We start from the raw sequence: 20,603 nt of genomic DNA, 5'->3' as shown, positions 1-20,603 counted from the left end.
TAGAACATCTGATCCCATACTATGCCAAATATTTGTCATCCCGAGAAAAGTATCCATATCACGGTGGTTTGATGTGTAATATGACATGGAATGGCTCCACTTAAAATAGTTTTGGCTGAATAAACCATTAATGAGCAATATTATTACAATAAGATCTTGCTTGTTTATGTTTAATAATTCATGTGTCTCCAATATTGCAAGGCCAATGATAATCTACTGGCATATGATACTTTAATTTTGAAAAATTAGCAGGGAAATTTTCCCAATCTTAACAAAATTGAGCACCTGTAAAATTTCATGGAGGAAGTTCGTCAGCCATAAATTCAAACAGGTTAGCAGTTGATTGTTAAAAGATAATGACACAAGGTGCTATCACAACTCTTTTTGGAAGTTTTGATTGTTGCATATTTCTCTAAACCAAATTCAGGTTGTTTAAAACAGCAAAGAAGAGCTATGAAAAAAGGTTAAAATTTTAGTAAATTATCTTAAATTCAAAGTCATTATTTTGATAATTATAGCCTAATAACGATGTTTTCTTGCAGTCTTGGAAATTGCTTTTTACTGAGTCTCATCAGCTTTTGCACAATGAATGTTCCGAGGATTACCATGGATTCAGTACATTTTTATGCAAGTTTGTTATTGTATTTACAGCCATATATCCTTTTTTCAAAACTTGACTTGAATTTCCCGAAAATGTTTAAAAATTACCTATGAAGAAGTAGTTATTTGGGAATAAAAACATTGTTTGTAGAATTCTAAACTTGTGACTCGGATGGATCTATAGAAAGGCTCCAGAATGAAATTTCTACTTGAGGCTTTGATTCTTTAAAATTGAAAACAGGTACAACCTTTTAAGTTAAAGATAAAAATAATTTGTAATGTTACACCATTAATCAGCTGCTTCTGAAAATTGTTTAGCATTTTTAATCGCAACTTTAGCTGGAAAAACTTTTCTGTAAACTATTCGTTTAACAGCTCCACCAATTCAGACAAAGGGTACTTTAAAGGGATGGAAACTGATGGAGTTAAATTCTTGAGGATCCTTATAGGACAGTTGTTATTCGTAAAAGCAACATATCAATCATGAGTCGTTTCATTTGATATGATTGCCACAAGCAACTTTACCAAATTAGATTCTTTATCAAGCTTACCATTTTCAACAGTAATACATCCATGGAAGAAACAGACTGCCGTAAAAATGGTAAAACTTTCATATCCAAAAAAGCACTCTTGATATTATGGAGTTGCTTACTTTTAGAATTCTTTGAGAAATCAACACTGAGTATAGCTTCATCTTATTTTAGATTGGTTTTCTGCCATTTTACTTTTGAAAACCAGCGTTAAATGTTGTATTTATGCATTCTCATTTTGATTTCATCGACCATTTCTAATAAAAAGATTGCTTCTTGAACTTTGTGAAAAATTTTTTTACGGGTTACCCAACAGTAGTATGGTAAAAATTAAGATTTTTCGATTCCTGATACAGATATGATATTACAGTTCTTTCTATATATTCTACACAATCTCCTTTCATGCACTTAAATGGCTGGAAAGAACATACACTAAATTCCTCAAGATTCAATGGTTCAGCTTGCAGATTTTCAACCAATTCATTTTTTTTCTTTACTGAAATAACTCTTTATTGCCTCTAACAGGATTTAAATATATATTAACTTTCTCACATTCTGCGTGACACTTGAAAGATTTCTTTTCCAACAAAAACCTGTTGTATTAAAAAGGCAAGCTTAAAGAGGGTAGTGACCACCATTGCTATATATTACCGTCACATTTAACCAAGAATTTCATAAAAAATCGTTAATTCAGAAATTATCATATCTCAACCGATTTGGTGCCCTTTTTCCAGTTTTTTAGTCACGGGCAGCTTGAACGCATGGCGGCCCTTAACTGCTGCATATCCCTAGACTTCCAAGTTAGTGATTACTCTTTAGCTTTTTTAAATACAATAATTTATTGTTACTTAAATTTGTACGAGATTTGTTTACATGATAATAAATATTAAATTAAAGTAGCCAGCGTAGCTAAGCCATTCGGTATCTCCTAATATTATTGTTAGCAGGAGTTTCAAATAAGCATGGAATTCTCGAAACTATTTTTGTTTCGATACATTACGAAACGAGACTCGTAACGGAACTCTTCTCGAAATGTGTTTGAGTTACGAGAGTAAAGTATTTAAACTTTCGGGAAATTTATTTCGATCGGGTCCCGGTTGTTACGAGAATCATTACGAGAATGGTTTCGAGTTTCCCGAAACTCATTTTTCCCAAATTTTCATTGTCTCATTACGAGAATTATTTGTGTTTCGGGATATTTCGGGATATTTCGAGTTATTTCGAGTTCCAGAAATGATTTGCAAAAAATTTGATTAACCAGTAAATCAGTTGAAGTACACATTTTTAGGACATTTGACGAGCGCTACAGTTGATTTTTGTTTTCTTTTTTTAAAAAACACAATTAAAGGTTGAAAATATCAATTTAAAGTCTTTTATTATATTACTTATCAAGACTAAGGTTAGGACTATTGTAATTGTAATTGTAAAAATTAAATACAATTACACATTACAAAACAATAATTTTGTATTGTAATATTACAGAAACAATAACAAAATTTTACTTTGGTATTGTATTGTTGTGATGAAAAACAATTACAATAAGTATTGTATTGTTTTTCTTCTAACAATGCAATAAAATTCGAGAACTATTGTATTGTTTTAATGAAATAAAATTACAATAAAAATTGTATTGTTTTGATGAAAACAATTACAATAACTATTGTAGTGTATTAAATTACATTAAAGTAGAAAAGCTAACGTATTTTAACGTATTTATATTCATCTCTTAACGTATTTATATTCATCAGTTTTTTGTTAATTTTTTAAAAAGTAAATGTACTATGTATAATTTAAATAATGTAATTTTTTAAAATTTTATTACACTGTTTCAATGGTCGAGCGGTCTGAGGTATGTGTCCCGTTATTAGAAAGTCGTGAGTTCGATCCCGAACAATCTATGACGTTTCGCGATTTGACTATTTCTTTAACTTCATCGCTTCTTCAAACTACGTCACATTGCAAAAGCAAACCATCCTCAAAGCAAATTATGACCATTGAAACATTTTTTATTATTATTTTTTTTATTTTCTCGATATGTATCGAAATTCAGCTGTCGCGCTCGTCAAATGTCCTAAAAATGCGTACTTCAACTGATTAACTGGTTAATCAAATTTTTTGCAAATCATTTCTGGAACTCGAAATAACTCGAAATAACCCGAAATATCCCGAAACACAAATAATTCTCGTAATGAGACAATGAAAATTTGGGAAAAATAAGTTTCGGGAAACTCGAAACCATTCTCGTAATGATTCTCGTAACAACCAGGAATTTCCCGTAACGTAACGAAATGTTACGAGAAATTAGTTGATTTTTCGAAATCGCTCTCGTAACTGATCGAAACCTCTCGTATCGTAACGTAACAATTTTCTCGATTGATTTTTCCCGAAACGTTTCGAGAATCCCTAGCTTAGTTTCAAATACATGATTGAATTTTGTTTTGTTCCTTAAGATATAAAGCTAACTTTAAATTTGACCAATAAAAACGGGAGGGATGAGTACGACAACAATGTTAAAATTGCTGATCTCGCAAATAGCTGTAAACAAGAGATAGAAAGTTTTGCTTAGAGTTTGGAGCAAGGAGGTTGTTGGAAAAAATTTCAGATTTTGAGGGTCGAGAACCTTATTTTATACAATGAATTTGTTTATAATCTTTAAAAAACATTTTTTTTGAGAAACTATTGAATCTTGAAGCAATGGCAAAAATTCCTTGCAGCAGATCCTTTTCTACCTCGCTAGAAATAGAGCAGACGACGAGTAAGATGACGCCCGATGAAACACTTTTTACTAATGTTGATACTGGCCTTATTACTAATATTGATTCTTCTTATTGTGACAAATGCAAAATTATAAAAGTAAAATCTGGCTTTTTTTGTAAAGAATGTGGGGATTTATTTTTGTGCAGTGAATGCAATAAAAAGGTACACTCTGAAACCAAGACTAAGCATTCGTTTCAAAACATTTCATGCTTAAAAGAAAGCTCAGAAAAGATATCTTGTAAAACGCTTGTGGAATCCAACTTATTTAAAAATGTTGCTAAGCTTAATGTTAATCGTGAAGATAATCATCAGCAAAGCTTTCTTCTTATTGATGGTAGTGAAAATATTAAGGTCAGAGAATTTTTTCCTTTTTTCATTATAATGTATATGTATTTATATATAAACAGTGAGCTATGGCATCTTAGGAGTATTTTAGATTAAATTTGTTCAAGTAAAGGTGCATTTATTTTGTTCATTTGTAATAAAAACAGACTAAAGGTTATTAAAAATTTTTCAAAATATTCTAAAAATGGAAAAAAAAATTTAATTTGACCCAAATTAAACATATCTGTTAATTTTCTAGGTTTCTAGCATTAAAAAAAAAAAGATTTTTTCAGCTAGAGCCCTTCTCTAACTAATGCTTTTTGTATTTATGAAGTTAAGTGTGGAAGTCATATTTACCATAAGAAAAGTGTAGAAGCTACTCATGCCTGTTAATATATAAATATTAAGAATGCTTTAAATTCACTAGCATAAAATGCTTTAAATTTACTAGCAGAAAAGTTGTGTTTTATTTTTTTTGGTTTATGCCTTCTAACCCTACAATAAAGGGTCGTTTACTAGATACTTCAAGGGTCTCTTTACTCCAGCATCATCAAGCTCTGAATCTGACAAGGTTATTTCTTGGGAATTAAAAACAGACTAAAGCTTATTACAAATTGTCTTAGTTATTTTGAATGGGATTGAAGTCAAGTGAATAATAAGTTCAAGGACCTAGGGCCTCAATCCCATTCTCATGCAACCAACTGCTTACAAGATTGGTCCTGTCGCAGAGGGCTCTATCATACTGAAATTTATAGATATTGGTGATGATTATGAATATTTTTAATTTTCTTGAAGTGTTACAAGGTAAACCTTGAAGTATCTTGAAGTATCTTAAGGTAAACGACCCTTTTTTGTGGTTTTAGAAGGCATAAACCATAAACCACAACTTTTATTAGATGTTTTATAGTTTGAAGCAATATTGAGGTTCTATCATTTTCAAGATGTGTGTAATGTCTTTAGAATAAAAACTAAACTGTGCAATTAATGATTCAATGCTAAATATTACCTCCTTTTAATCTACTTTTGACCAATCTTTGTTTTTCTGACAGAAGGCAGTCTTAATTTTTTTTTTTTTGTTGAGAAAAGCAAGGTTTCGTTTGCTGGAATATTGCTCATTACATAAAATTGTTTTTAAAAATATTTTCTAATTAGCAATATACTTGTTGCAATGTCAAAGGTAAAACCTCAAATAAAATTTCAGAAGCACTAGCAAATGGATATGCTATTGTATAGTGTTGATTACACTATACATATATACTCTTAGAGTAGTCACCTTCAGTTGTCTAGTTCAGGCTTTGTTTTTAAAATCACCAGTTTCATGATATTGTTTCAATGTTTTTACAATATGTTACATTAAAACATCACATAACAAGTAACTCTGTTAATGTTACTCATAACTGTATTTAAATTTCTTGCCAAAATAGCTACAAGTTATGAATAAAACATAGTATTAATTATGCATTTATATATAGTAATACTGCCTATATAGTAAAAGATGCATATATATAGTAATACTGCACAAAGTTGTGTATCTAAAAAATATCAATTTTTAAAATTTTCTGCTAATTTTTTAAATGTTCTAAAATTTTGATCATGTAAATAAAAGCATATAACTATATATTCATAATAAGTATAAAAATAGCTATTCTCAGTTACTTTAGGGTTGTTTGTAAGAAATCTTTAATTTAACAATTTGACTCTTTCCTTCTGAAGCTTTACATTTAATTATATTTGAATTTTAAAACAATGGTTTTTTCTAGCAATTAAAAAATCCTAAAATTCATTTGAGAATTGTCTTTTTTTAAAATAGCATAATTACATTCAGTTAATAAATGAAAATCGAAATATTTTTATGAAAAGGTGTTTTGTTAATTTTTGCAGACAACAGAGGCTCATTTCCTGCAGAATCTCCAATGTGAAGATAATCCTCGTGTAAAAGTTATATCTATTTTTGGTAACACTGGTGATGGCAAGTCTCATACACTAAATCATACATTTTTTAATGGTGCTGATGTTTTTGATACTTCTTCTTCTCAAAAATCGTGCACTGTTGGTGTTTGGGCTGCATATGACAGAAATAATAAAGTTTTGATCCTTGATACTGAGGGGTTACTTGGAGTATCTGAAAATTCAAATAAACGTATGCGACTTTTGTTAAAAGTTTTGGCTGTCTCTGATGTTGTAATTTACAGAACAAGAGCAGAGAGACTTCACAGTGATATGTTTTTATTCCTTGGTGATGCCTCAGAAGCCTACCTAAAATATTTTGCAAATGATTTAAAATCTGTAAAGAAACGAGGAAAAATGGATGATACCCCTCTCTGTAATCTTGGACCCACAATTATTATTTTTCAAGAGACACACTACACTATGCCTCTTGGTTTTGATAATAGCATCAGCTCATTTTCAAAACAGTAATATTTTTGTTTTACATTTTTTATTTAAACTTTGCATTCTTTATATTATAGTGATTTTTTGTTCAATTTTAGAATTATCAACTATATGTAATTTGAATTTTATCATTAGTATAAAATGTATTTACAAAATTCTAGCATTTTACTGAAAGAGTTTTAAAACAGAAATTACTGAAAACAAATTTACTGCAATCAAATCTAAAATCTGTTGTTTGTTAAAGTAACTGTATGTGATTCTTTTAGACACGCTCAAACTCCTGAAGATATTTTAAGAGAAAACTTTGCAAATATTAAACGAAGTCCATCTGCATTCAGCTCTATTAACTATGTTGGCACTAAAACTCAAACACAGCCTACAAGTTTTTCATCTCTTTTTAAAGAAGTTCAAAAACATCTGAATAACAGTTCAGTGCGTTCTCCAAGACCAATATCTGTCATTTACAATGCTTTGGTGGTAAGTTTTTGTGTATTCTAATTTCCTGATTTGCTCCATTTAGTTGCTGGTTTTTGGTTTTTCTTTAACACCTCATGCTTTCTTAGATAGTTTAGTGTTATCTTTGAACTTCGCTGTGCTTGATGATTTAAGTTGGTGTACAAAATGTAACTTGAATGGTGGCTTACTTACGCCTATATCTTGTCAATTCATCTTGGAAGGTTGGAGGAAGTATTGACTTTATATAGGGTATTTTCAATTAGACAAAACTGTCTACAAGAGCATTGCTGAATGTTGGTGCAATGACAAGATTTCTTTCTTGGGTTTGGGACTTCCTTGATCATTTTGTGGTTGTGTGAGTTATAAGTTTCAAGTTTGGGAGCTATAACTTTTAAAGTATTGCTATTGAAGCTCTTGTTTAGTTTATACTTTAGTAGAAAAGGATTGACTGTTAAATCAAGGAATGATTTATTTCCTTAAATCCTTTTCAAATCTTTGTAACTATGACTTTGCTAAATGGTAATTTGAACCATATGCTATTTTGTTTTATTGTTCTTGATATCGTTATTACTGTTTTTAGTATTACATTTATTGTTACTATAACTTACTATTATTATCATTTGATTTCTATTATTGGCATTACTATTACTCTAGGTTACTTTTCTTCTTCTTCTTCTTCTTCTTCTTCTTATTATTATTATTATTATTATTATTATTATTATTATTATTATTATTATTATTATTATTATTATTATTATTATTATTATTATTATTATTATTATTATTATTGTTATTATTATTACTATCTATTATTATTATTAATCTCTACTATCATATCTTATTTTGTAATTATTGCTTCATCATATCATTTAGCTGCTTCATTGAATATTTCTTTAATTGATGATAATCTTAATAACCTAAGTAGATATGTTAGTAATTCTTGGGGGTTGTTTTGGTTTAAGACAAAGATAATTTTAAAGGAAGTTAACAGTTTTCATGTCACATTCAATGGTGATTTTTACTTTATTGGCTTTGAACTTTTTTGTGATTGTTTTTTTAACTTTTTCTAAACTGCTTAAATTCTTGAAAACTGCTAAAATTCATCATCTTGGTAACCTTGGATACCTATACATTCTTTTGTTGTAAATGGTTGATGGTTTGTCTAGCAAAAACATACCTTCCAATTTACATAACTCAGCACCATCAATTGAATTCTTTGTTGGAGTGATTACATTACATTCATATGCTAACAACAAAAGTAACCAATTAGAGTAGGTTGTTTTAAACATCTTCATCAAAGAATTTTGCTATTGTGTTACCAATACCAATGCTAGAAAAAATTGATCTCATTTAAAATAACACATAGCAAAAAATATATTTATATCTTCTTAAAATGGTACAATATGAGAAGAATTAAGAAATAATGACACTACAGATACTTTTCCTCTGTTTTAAAAATAAGGTTAGGGAACACTTTTTTACATCTTTTAAAACAAGAAAAAAAAGTGATTTTCACTTATTTAAAATGAAAACCAACCAATATTTTTTTTTCTAGATAAAATGAGAACAAATGATACCTGACAATATTTTTTTATTCCAAATGAGATTAAATGGTTCTTTACCATAATTTTTTACAAAGTTCAGAGTTAAACAATATTGAATTTAGCAATAACTTTTCTAAACAACACATTTTATTTTTCAGCATTGATTAAAAAATAAATTTACTTTAAGGCTGAAAACATTTCATTTAATCATTTACAGCATTAAAAAGATCTTGAATAGTTAAAAGATAAATATATCTCATTGAATTATTGAAAGAATTAGTTGTATTTAACTAAAATAAAGAATAAATCCATTAAAAAGGTATGTTTTAGGCAAAAATCTATATTTTTTGCACTAAAAAGATAACAATAAAGTACAAGCTGAAATATTAGTAGTCTTTTTTAATCAATATACTAATCTTTTAGGTATAGTTACAATTAGATGTGTAAGATACATTTAGTGGGAAAATATTTTAAATTATAAAAAGTTATGTTTTACAGCTATTTTCCTAGAGAAGAATTGGTATTTCTCATAACATGTAAGAAATGAGAGTAATATAATTTCAAATGAGAAATGGTGAAGCCAACTTTATCTTGTTACAGATGTTAAATTCTTATCTGTATTGTTAAAAAAAGAGTCCAAAATGATACTTTTTGCTTTGAGATCTAGATGGTTAGTTATTATCCTAAATGCTCTCATATCAGTTGAAGATGTTCTGCATGTTAATTGGTTTGGATTTTTAATAATTTGCACATATTTCGAAGGATTTATCAGCTGTATATTAGGGTTGTTTATAAAGTTATCCTTTTGATCCTAGTGTAATTGGCATTTGCATCTTTTTTAATTTTGTTGTACCCATCATATTTTTTTGATTTCCTTTGACATATATGCTTTTTCTAACCATGTTGTAATGGAGTTGGTAATTATTTTTCTCTAATTGAATATTAGATGACTTATCTGTGTGAATGTGTGTATGCATATAAATATACATGTATGTAAATGCCATCTCTATCAAATTTTTGATAGCAGTATTACAAGAAAAAAATTTTGTATGGTTTAAGTATATATGAAAATATAATAAATTGATAAATGTATGTAAAAACTCTTTCAGAAACTAAATAAAAAATTTGGTGATGATATCAACTGTACCATACCAAACAGTTTTCCTGATGAATATTTCACTTGTACAGCAGTTTGTCAGTCATGCAAGTAAGTTACAAATATGATAATGTTTATCATTCAAGTCTTTCTTACTAACACAATTATGACAATTATGAAGATGATGATAACTTTGGTGATGAAAAAGGTGATTTTTTTTCTAGATTAAGATGTGAGCTAAGTATGAATCATGAAGAGGATAAGATTGCCCATCATACAACTAAGCGCTGCATATATCAAGCACAATTCGAAAATAAGGTTTATGTTTGCAAGGTAAATTTTTTTTTGTCAAAGTGGAGAATTTAATCATTCAGCAGCCTCCATTTTCTATTATTATTTTCTGATTTTTTTATGTTATACTTTTATTTCACTTTTATAATTTTCTTTGTTATCATTGTTTTTTAATTAGATATGTCATGAAAAAGGCTTAGAATCTATGGTTTGTCCAAAAACTACAGAGAATCAAGATTCTCCATTAATTGGATTAGCAAAGTATGCATGGTCTGGGTGAGTTAGTTTTATTTAAAAATTTGTTTTTTTGTGAACTAATATTGAAATAACAAAAAAAAAAGATAAAGTGCAAACAAGAATCAGAATGACAGTTTGGTATAAGAGCATTAGATTGGTAAAAAATGAGGCAGTTTTTTGTCCATTTTGAAATACTTCTGCTAGCTTAACATAAGTAAAACACAAAGTTCATGGAACAAATGTGATTAATAGTTTATTTATACATTTGCCTTCTAATAACTTTATATAAAAACCTTTGGAAACTATTCTTTTTACAACATATCATTGCTAAATATGGATATGTAGTAATATTCCATGCTCAATAGCCTGTGTCTTTCCTGCAATATTTTTGATTTTTGAAGATTGTCATTCATTTTCTGGTGTGTTGTAATAACACTTATTTACACTTTTGAGTAGCCTTGAATAAGTCTTACAGCTTTTTTGGCAGGATCATTCACCACAAGTAGTTTATTAACCCAGTCCATAAATTTTTGTAACAACTAAATTTTTCCACTTCCTACAACTTGCTTGACACCATTCAAGATTGTTCAAGTCAGCTAAGAAGATAACTATTCTGTGGTCATGGTACCAAAGATAAATTGTATTTGTGATGTGAATGTCATGTAAACTGTTTGAATAACTTTTTTTTCAATTTTGAATAAAAGAAACATTTAAAAGAAATAGATTTTTCTAACTATCTCTATAGTTAAAACAACTATAACTTAAAATATGTGAGCACTCCCTACCTATTTTTTGCCACTGCTATTTATTTTTAACATAATGCTGAGTTATTGTAAAAGTGAAGTAAAAATTGCATTATCTAAGATAGAGTTATGCAAAGCAAGGAAAATTCCAAGAAATATCTGAGAATAACAGTTTAAAAAGACTGGGAAAGTTAGTAAAATTAAAAATTATAAAAAACATAATCTACTTTTCTTTATGTACTCATCACAACACTCTAGAAATTGAATGACGACCTTGAAAAATCAAAAGTTTTGCAAGAATGATGGGGGCTAATTTTTAATGATAGACTTAACCAACTCATAATGGGTTAAAAAATGAAGAGCAAAATTTGAAAAGGGCTAATTGTTTTGTGACCCTGGGACCAAAATATATAATTCATTTAAAATGATCTTTTAAGGTTTAATAGAATGAGATTTTACTAAATTTTGTTGATTAGAATCTTTTAAGATCCCACAGAATTAAATCATTTAAGTCTTATAGGAATCTTTCAATTTCATAAATCTCTTTGAAACTTTAGTGATTGTATAAATTTTTTTAAAATCAAGTTATGGTATTTTTAGATATGTATTGGAATGTCCGCAATGTGGTGTAATATATCGTAGCCGACAGTATTGGTATGGAAATCGTGATCCTGTAGAAAACTCTGTTCGGACTGAAATTAAACATGTTTGGCCTGGAGTAAGTAATCTTAAATTTAAAATACTATAGAAAATACCTGCAGTGGGGTAACTTTTTAAAGTTTCAAAGTTAGTTTATATTTTCATAAAATTAAAGTTTTTTTAAAAAGTAAGATGTTATACATATAAAATTCTTTATTGTTATTCCATTAGTTTTTGAAATATCTCATATTCTTAACTCTTTATTTTTTTCCCAACTTAAGTAGTTTTTACAAATCTAAAATGGGATGCAAATAAAATAGTTTAGATAATTTTCTAACACTATCAGTTTTTGTAATTGATTTAAGTGCAGCAAATGCAGTTTGTTTATCAGTTTCATTTTGACCAATAACCTCTTCTGAAGTCATGTTATAGTTAATTGATCTTTTTAGGCAATTACTTTTCTTTAGTAGTTTATACTAGTTGATTGACTAGTAATTTAATTGTGTTAATTGCTCTTTAAAATTAGGGCTAATCTTTTAAAATTTTCACCTGTCCTTTCCACAGCAACCTACAGCTGTAAAAAACTGTTTAGAATTATTTCCCAGTTAAATACACATTTTTCTGGTATGAGTGGGTAAATGAAATAAAATGATAGCACTTTTTATTTTCAAACTCATGCAAACGTGTGACCATCAAATAGTTTTTTTTACCAGCAAGTGTTTTTACTGTCTAGGTTATTTGCAGGTTATTTGCATGAATTAAAAATATTTTACAAACCATTTCATTCATGGAAGTAGTTTTCACCAACTATCAAAATATCACTTGATTTTCTAGATGTGCACAAACATGCTCCACTCTATTACTGATCTTCAGTTCACAAAGGTTCAATTTATATCTAAATCTAAAATCTAAAAATAAAAACCTAAAAATATCATTTTTAGTCTAATCTGTGGACCAAAATTATAGATAAAATTACTATAATTTTAAAAGATCCAAATAAACCCAATAAGATCTGCTGGGTCAGGTTCTTTTTTTTTTTAAAAAAAAAAAGAATTTTTTCTAACCTTAGTAGTAGGTGTTCTAGCCATCCCAGACTTCACACCAGAAAAAAAAAACACAAAAAAGATAATTGAACATTAAGCAAAATCTTTTTCAGAAAATAAATTTTCCAGGAAAGTTTCTAGAATATTAATTTCAAAAATTACTTCATGTTCATTTTTTTCTTGGAAATATTTTTCATAATAGGTATATTTATGTTGTTGATTTTTTTAAACAGTACTTGTATTTATTTAAACTAATGATAATATTATTTTTTGATGATAAGCTTGGCACAATTTGTTTTTTAATTTAATTTTTTTCACTTTAAAAAACTTTTTTGTGTACTATTGTTCCTTTTTTTCAATTAAAAATATCTTTTGAATGAAATATGTGACTTTTCAATAACAAGTATCTTTTGAATGTAATATGTGACTTAAATTAATTTTTGAGCTTTGTTTCAAATTAAAATTTATATTAAAGAAATGCAGTATATATGCTTAAAAGGTTTTACAATATGTGATAAGTAATGAATACCATTAAAGATCCATTAGGTTTCATCCCACTATGGTAAAAACTATTTTTTACTTAAGAAAAATATATGAATTAAGTAATCCTAATATTTGATGATTTATTGCTTAGTCATGCCTTCCTCATAACAATCAAAATGCTGCACGGAGAATTCTTGATGGAATGAATTTTTTTGCCTCCGCAATAACTGATATGAGTGCAAAACCAGCTAAAGCTGTTACAAATTGGATAACAGATAAAGTTGCTCCCTCATATTGGATACCAAACAATCTAATTTTAGTAAGTCTGATGTCAAATGTTAGTTTTTTACATTTTAATTTAAGTTAGTAAAGGTTTCCTAAATCAATTAAATTAGGAATGCAAAACATGCAATCACGATTTCGATGATATTGAAAAGAAGCATCACTGCAGAGCATGTGGGTTTGGTTTTTGTGATAGCTGCACTCAACACCGTATTCCATGTAGGGAAAGAGGTTGGGGTGACACTCCTGTACGTGTTTGTGGGCCATGCTTTAAGAATTCAGGTTTAGATGATCAGGCTAATGCCAAAATTGAAAATATTGATTTGAGGTAAATTTCTACTTTTTGTGTTTGTAATCTTACTATTTTATGTTTATTATTTAAACTAATTATTGATCCACGTATTTTTTAGTGAGCTACTTGAGGCAATTGATGATGATCCTATTTTGGAAACTGGAGATATGGTATCTGTTAAAACCAGCAATAATATCCCTGTAAGACACCCTCCAGATATTGTTACAACAAGGAAGGTAACAGAAACAGTCCAATCTACTTTATCTTACTTGACCAGTACACTTGAATTTCCTCTAGAATATATTGTTGATTCAGCAAGACCTTATTACTGGGTACCAGATTCAGATATAATAGAATGCACATTATGCAAGCAACCATTTACAAATAACCAATCTAAACATCATTGTAGAAGTTGTGGATATGGATTTTGTGACAATTGTTCTAGATCCAGAGAACCTGTTCCTAGTCGAGGTTGGAATTACCCCTGTAGAGTTTGTGATACGTGTTTAAAAAATAAAAAGGGTCCTCTGTAAATTTAGCATGACTTAATTTGAAGATTTACTTTTAAAAGCTCTAAGTCGTTACACTTTTATTTGATAGAGTTATATTTGAATGTTAAAAAATATATACAATTACTACAATTTATATCTTTTTGTCCTCTTTTTTTCTTGACAATTTGACGAAAAAGCATTAAAAATGTTTGTTTTTTTCTTCTATGATTTCATAAACTAATTCGTATTAAAAAATATATTTAAAGTGTTTCCCCTTTTTGAGCAATTCAATATAACAAAATCTCTTTTACTTATTTATTACATAGTTTTTATGTAAAATACTATTGTTACTTGTTTCATTATAGTTTCCTTTTTACATGTGCCCCCCTCTTTTTCCTGACAGCTTTTCCTCGCTTTACAATTACTCATATTATCTCTCCACTAAAAAAAAAGATGTCAATTAGATGTTTTCTTAGGGGCTGTTTATATGGACAAAGGCTAGCCCGTTTGCCGAGATCTCGGCAAAAAACAATGAGATCTCACTTGCCGGGCTAGCTCTCGTATACATATAAACGCAAAATAAAAATAAGTTGAAATAAGGACGACATCGATATCTCGGTAAACGGGTTAACCCTGTTACGAGCTAGCCTGCTTTTCATATAAACAGCCCCTTAGAAAATAAATTCAAAAAAATAATTTTTATTTGTTTAGACATAATTAGTATATGCAAGAGCAATCTTTTATTATGATTTGTTGAGTTGTTAATTATGTTCATCCACGTTTTTGATGTTTGAATGTTGCACAATAGGTTATATTTTACGGCCTGTATGGATTGTGTACGGATAGATATTACAGAAAATCACTCATATTGTTGATTTGGCTAATTTGAAATGTATATAGTAAATGACATAGTTAGCTCCCAGAGGCTTATTCAACAAGTTAAGTTTTAAAATTGGGGGCTGAAAAGGAAGGTAGTATCTATTCCTTCAAAAAAAATTTAAAAGAAAACAAAAAAACATTTCTATAGATTGTTTAAGAAGTTTGTTTTTCTATAGATTTTATATATATATATTAGGTATGTGCGTATCTGCGATTTACGGCACCGATTTTAAAGTTAAAATCTGTGACCATTTTTTCACAGCGTGCTCGAGGTAGGTGTCGTAAGGATGGATTTTTCTCGTCTTTTTTTTAGAATTTTATATTGACTTAGATAATATTTTAAAAGTAGAGTGTTGTAAGTTTATTGAAATTTGTTTTTTTTGCAGTTACTAACATTTTTAGTGATTTGATTGCTATTGAAAACTTCATTCCTGTTCTGGAAGTGAATTGACATTGAAGGGATGATGGGTTTTTTTTCTAACTTTTGAATCAATTTTATATATCTATTTTCTATGTACCTGCCAAATTTTATTAAAAAATAATGACACCCTCATATTCTATTTTTGCACGCAGTAAAGGTACCAAATATTCTTCTATTGGAGAGGTTGGGGGGGGGGGGGGGGTTTCGAGATTATGAACCTTTTGTATATTTGACTTTTTTATTCATTAAAAAATTGTTTTTTTAGAAAATTGAAACTTTATTTAAATTATTGGTGATTTTTTTAAAGTATTCAAAACATGATTTACACACAAAAACACACAAAAAAAACTATAGTCTGCTATTAGTTGAATAAAAATATGACCAAGGCAAAGTAATGCGCTAAAAACTAAACAAAGAAGTTCTATTATATAACCACCGTAAGCCGAACGCTAATTTTTTAAGTTGGTTGCAGTTTTCTTAAGCATTCCTTATAATGAATTTTTGTCACTTAAGTGGGCATAACTTTTAGTAGAATCATTAGTTTTTTATGAAATTTTCACCATCGTTATACTGATTTAAAGCTCTTTACAATGATGTAAAATAATTAAATAGCTGAATAGTTTAAAAATTTTGCACACATACCTATATATATATATATATATATATATATATATATATATATATATATATATATATATATATATATATATATATATATATTTATATATATTAAAGATATCTATATATTTTTATATATATTTTTTTTTTCTATAGATTGTTTCACTAGTATAAGCCATAAAATTATGTTTCTGTATCTTTGTCTTCGTAGCTAATATTATATCTGACAGAGTGGCGACAAGAATCTTCTTTTCATCAGCCACAAAACGGATTTTCATCAACTTTGTTTATTTACATTTGTTTATTGCAGAATTGCGTGACCAGTTTCACACCTTTCTTTAGGTAATTTTTTGAATAAACTAAACCTGGGAAATTATTCAGGGCTTAAGATGATTCAAATTGGAGGCTAACTTGACTATTTACGGATAAATTTAGAATCTTTATCAAGAAGTAATCTCATAAACAATGATAAAACGCGAAAAAAGAAAATTTTATGAAGGTTACGAGTTTAAAATTACCATTGCAATTGAAGGATTGAGCAATCAAATCTCAACCGCATCAGTTTTTTAGTCATTACTAGCAAATAATTAGAGCGAAAGATTTTGGGACATTGATGAGAAACATAAATTTTGTTAAAAATCAATGTTTCTCATCAATTTACGAAAACAATCAAAGTATGATATTGAACAATTAAATTTTTGTACGGCCAGCCTGTTATTGTAAAAATAAGTTTATAGAGTTGCATCCATCGTTAAGTTTAATTATCAATTAGATTACTGCATGTTTTTTTGTCCTAAGGGCGGAACTTTAAGCACACAGCCTTGATATGGCTCTAGCATTTCAGCCCGCTGCTTGGTGATGACAGCCTTGAGGGCGTCAATGTTAGAATGCTGAAGAACATTGGCTTTGGCGTCAATTTAAATCAACACAAGGGTTTTATCAGGTGAATATGGTGGCAATATGTGCTTTAGCAGAAACTTCATGGGGTTAAACAACCAGTTTTTCAAAGTTTCTGCAATGTGACAGGAAGCATCATTTTGAATAAAAAGAACTTTTTTGTAAAGAAGAGCATGGAGTTTCCAAAACTTGGTCCAAATACTCTTTATTGCAAATCCTTCGTATTCTTCTTGGCAATGAAACGGTCAGCTTGACTGTTGGATTTAGTGGTGAAATAATTATTGTCTAAGAACAAGAGAATTGGTGGTTTTTTTTTCTTCGTTCGAAGGAACTTTTTAATACGTTCCAGTTTGAGAGCTTTTAGAAGGTTAGTGATAAAAAACTTTACAGATTTTGCCAATGACCTGGCACCTATGTTCTTTTGAAAATCTTTCTTACTTCTACTTCAAATACTTTCAGGTCATTTGTTATCCTTCTTTTTGTTCTGATGGGGTTCTTATCAATCTGGTTTTTGATGGTACAGACAAGCCTGGGCATGACAACGGAAGAGTTCTTTCCTGATTCTGGCTTACGTTTGATATGTCCTTGTTTTTTAATTTGTAACTCAGAGATGTTCCAATTTCCTTCATTATCTGTGACTATAACATTTCCGCGTGAAGCAAACCAACTATCTCTTCACGTTTGCCTTTTTTTTGTCAGAAATAAGATTGCATCAAGAAATAAAATTATTTCTCGCTAAGTTTTAATAGTTTTTTCATATTCTTTTCCCGTACGAAACCTTTTTCAAAACAATTGTCAACATTTGTCAATAATGCTAACACAAATTCCTGCGAAGCATTTTGTGTTAGCATTATTCTGAACAAATTATTAAATATCTTTAATAATAAAAACACAAGTTATCGTAAATGCTTTATTTTGATGTTTGGTTTGTCACAAAGTTTCGAAGACGACGCGGAAAACAGCTGATCAATAAGTTAATATTGAGATAGAGACAGAAGAACCATGCGGAACTTCTCAAATTATTAAACGTTTCTAGAAGAAACAATAAATTCTTTAAAAACGTCTCAGCAGTTTTGAGTAGCCACTGTTGCAAAACGTCAGAAAAAATGTTGAAACATTTAAATGGATGGGCACATGCATCGTTGCAAACTAGAAGGCTGCAGACGGCTCACTACTTCCCCAACTGCAACTTTAAAAGGGTGACATAATAATACCATTATCTATCTCTGATCTAACGGTTGATTACAAAAATAACAAAATGACAATTGAGCATAGAATTTCAAATAATTAATCTCAGATTCTGTTTGTGCCTTATAATAACAGAAATTTTCTTTTCTTTTCCCTGATTCACAAAACGAAATACTGTTAAAAAGCGTTAGTTTTTTTGGTGAAGCAACGTCTCAACTTACTAAGCAAGGGGTGATCTTTCATAACTTTGCATAATATTCTTTGCAGCTCTTTTCATATAAATCGAAGAAAAAAGTTATAAAAAAGTTTGTAAAACCACTTTTTTAAAATAAAATTTTAAAAACAACTCTTATAAGTAAAAGTTAAAAATGTTTACGTGGATTCGCGCTGTTTATGTAGTAAATTTTATTGAAGTTGTTCTTTTTTCATTAAATCTCTCAAAAAATTTTATAACATTGCTGCAAGAGAATTTAATCAATGGGTTATGTATGTATGGGTTATGGGTTATAATCATGTAGAATTCCATGTTTAAAACAACAATTTTTTGAATTCGCGTTCATTTATCATCTCAGAGTAGATAACGGTCTCGCTCGTATCTTCATACGGTCCACCAGCCTGAAGAAGAAACATAAAAGATTGTCTAGGATACAACAAGCGAATATTGCTATAGTTAATTCCTCAACTTGAACAAGAAGCTTTCTTCAGTCAGTAGAAAGATTTTTATAAGTTAAATATTTTGCACTCAAAAAAGGACATAAAAACTTTATGCATATTTTCCCTATATTTAGAAACAAATAAAACTTATCAGTTTCGGTTTGGAAAAATATATTCACCTGTCGCATTCTATAAACTAATTCCCAAACTCTTACAGCTCCATCTTCTGAAGATGTGACAACACGTTGTGTAGAAGCCTAGTAAAAAAAAAAACAATTATAAAATTATAACTTCATTACAATACTAATAAATTGAAAATTTATTCTTTATTTCTTATTTAATTCATATTTAATATTTTCTAAAACATACCCTTACGCAATAAACAGCACCTTTGTGTCCACAAAGTGAACGTATGCAAACGCAAGTTGCTAAATCCCACTCTCTCACAAATTTATCTCTGTTATAAAAAAATCGCATTTTCAAGTTGTCACCATGTTTTAAAAAGAAAATCTCAAAGAAATTATTTAAGTAAAGATCACTAAAATTCTGAGCAGTCCCAAAATATCTTTTTTTTTTTTTTCTTGAGAAACAATTTTATCTTAGTGCGATTTTTTTATATTTATAAATATCACTGTAGAAAAACTGAATCTCAAAATAAAATGATGAACTAGTACTTAGTTGGATAGCCATTTGAATCAATCAAAGCTTGCAAAACCAAATGTTTCTTACAAGTATTCAATCAGTCTTAGGTTCAGACTTTGTGATGACTACTCCGAAACTCAAAGTTACTTCGATGTGAAAATGCTTTATTGTTTTAGACGTTTTTTTGGAATTATTATCCTTTTTTTCTCTTGCAGGAGGTATCAAGATGCTCTTGATTATAATTTTATACATCATTATGTTGAGTATTTTATATTGAAAGTAATTTAAAATCTTTTTTTGGTGGGACCTAACTAATTTTTACAGGGCTCCTAAAAATATGTGATTGACGCAGTAATATTCTGTCATCTCCTTTGGATCTACATTACCTAGAATATCACATTTTTTCCATGTTTAACTATTGTCCATTAGGTCAAAAATTTGACACAAAGTATCACTAGCAATTGATACTTTGTGTTAAATTTTTGACCTAATGTAAATGAACGTATTTAATACCTGAAGATCCAAACATCATAAACTTTTACTAGTCACTTCATTCCAAAGAGTTCAAGAATGTTTTTTAAACTTAATGCTAATTTTATGATCACCTAATTAAATTTCCATTAATTGTTGTTTATTGGTTGTTAAACTGCATTTTATGCTTTTATTCAAAGCTATTCCTGTATTAAAAATAACAACACTCTTTGTAGGATCAGCCTTAAGAAAATTAATGAACTTTCTGTCAACTCTCTAATTTTTAAAAATGGACCTTTTGTAAATTTGACCAATCAAAATTTGTTTTAAATAGTTCCAGTTGCTCTAAATTTCTTTCTGTAAATGTAAATTTAGACGCTAAAAATGCAATTTTCTAATAAACTTGCAATTTTCTTGTACGACTTTTTTGGGTTATCTGTTTGAATTATCAACTTTTTCACCATAGAAAAATATTCCTACTTCTTTCCCTAAATTAAACAGCAAACTTCATCAAACTTTTGATTTTACTACAACTCATTTAATTTTATATTAACAACATAAATAGTAACAAAATAATATTATAACAAAAAACAAGAATAATGGTGATGACACTGATAATAAATACAATGTCTAT

The 20,603-nt window shown here is 28.7% G+C and overlaps 2 protein-coding genes across 23 annotated transcripts in view; one reads left to right on the top strand and one right to left on the bottom strand.

Moving 5' to 3' along the window:
• The window catches only part of LOC145183707 (uncharacterized), a 59,468-nt gene that overhangs the window by 32,451 nt on the left and 6,414 nt on the right, over nt 1-20,603 (bottom strand). For 7 of the 22 annotated variants that reach the window (XR_016452103.1, XR_016452102.1, XR_016452099.1 and 4 more), the window contains 4 exons: nt 19,226-19,313; nt 19,036-19,113; nt 18,579-18,817; nt 17,914-18,471 (listed from right to left, as the gene is read on the bottom strand). Coding sequence is in view for 5 of the 22 variants with exons in the window: in XM_090086132.1 (XP_089942258.1) it covers nt 18,731-18,817; nt 19,036-19,113; nt 19,226-19,313 (253 nt within the window). In the remaining 17 variants the exon portion in view is untranslated. Of the gene's footprint in view, nt 1-9,890; nt 9,919-17,913; nt 18,818-19,035; nt 19,114-19,225; nt 19,314-20,603 lie in introns of those variants that run through there. The other 15 variants (XR_016452104.1, XR_016452098.1, XM_090086132.1 and 12 more) reach the window with 7 other exon arrangements.
• LOC145183706 (zinc finger FYVE domain-containing protein 1-like) lies at nt 3,569-14,353 on the top strand. Its single transcript, XM_080059146.2, has 10 exons — nt 3,569-4,238; nt 6,093-6,625; nt 6,869-7,079; nt 9,712-9,809; nt 9,923-10,031; nt 10,168-10,265; nt 11,570-11,687; nt 13,286-13,453; nt 13,530-13,744; nt 13,827-14,353. The coding sequence occupies exons 1-10, from the start codon at nt 3,825-3,827 to the stop codon at nt 14,239-14,241; spliced, it is 2,379 nt and encodes a 792-aa protein (XP_079915272.2). The 5' UTR covers nt 3,569-3,824; the 3' UTR covers nt 14,242-14,353.

Source organism: Hydra viridissima, unplaced genomic scaffold, assembly GCF_058129835.1.
Source record: "Hydra viridissima isolate aposymbiotic clone 2 unplaced genomic scaffold, HvirCarnegie_v1 scaffold_4, whole genome shotgun sequence".
Lineage (NCBI taxonomy): Eukaryota > Metazoa > Cnidaria > Hydrozoa > Anthoathecata > Hydridae > Hydra > Hydra viridissima.
This window is presented reverse-complemented; position numbering and strand designations above follow the sequence as displayed.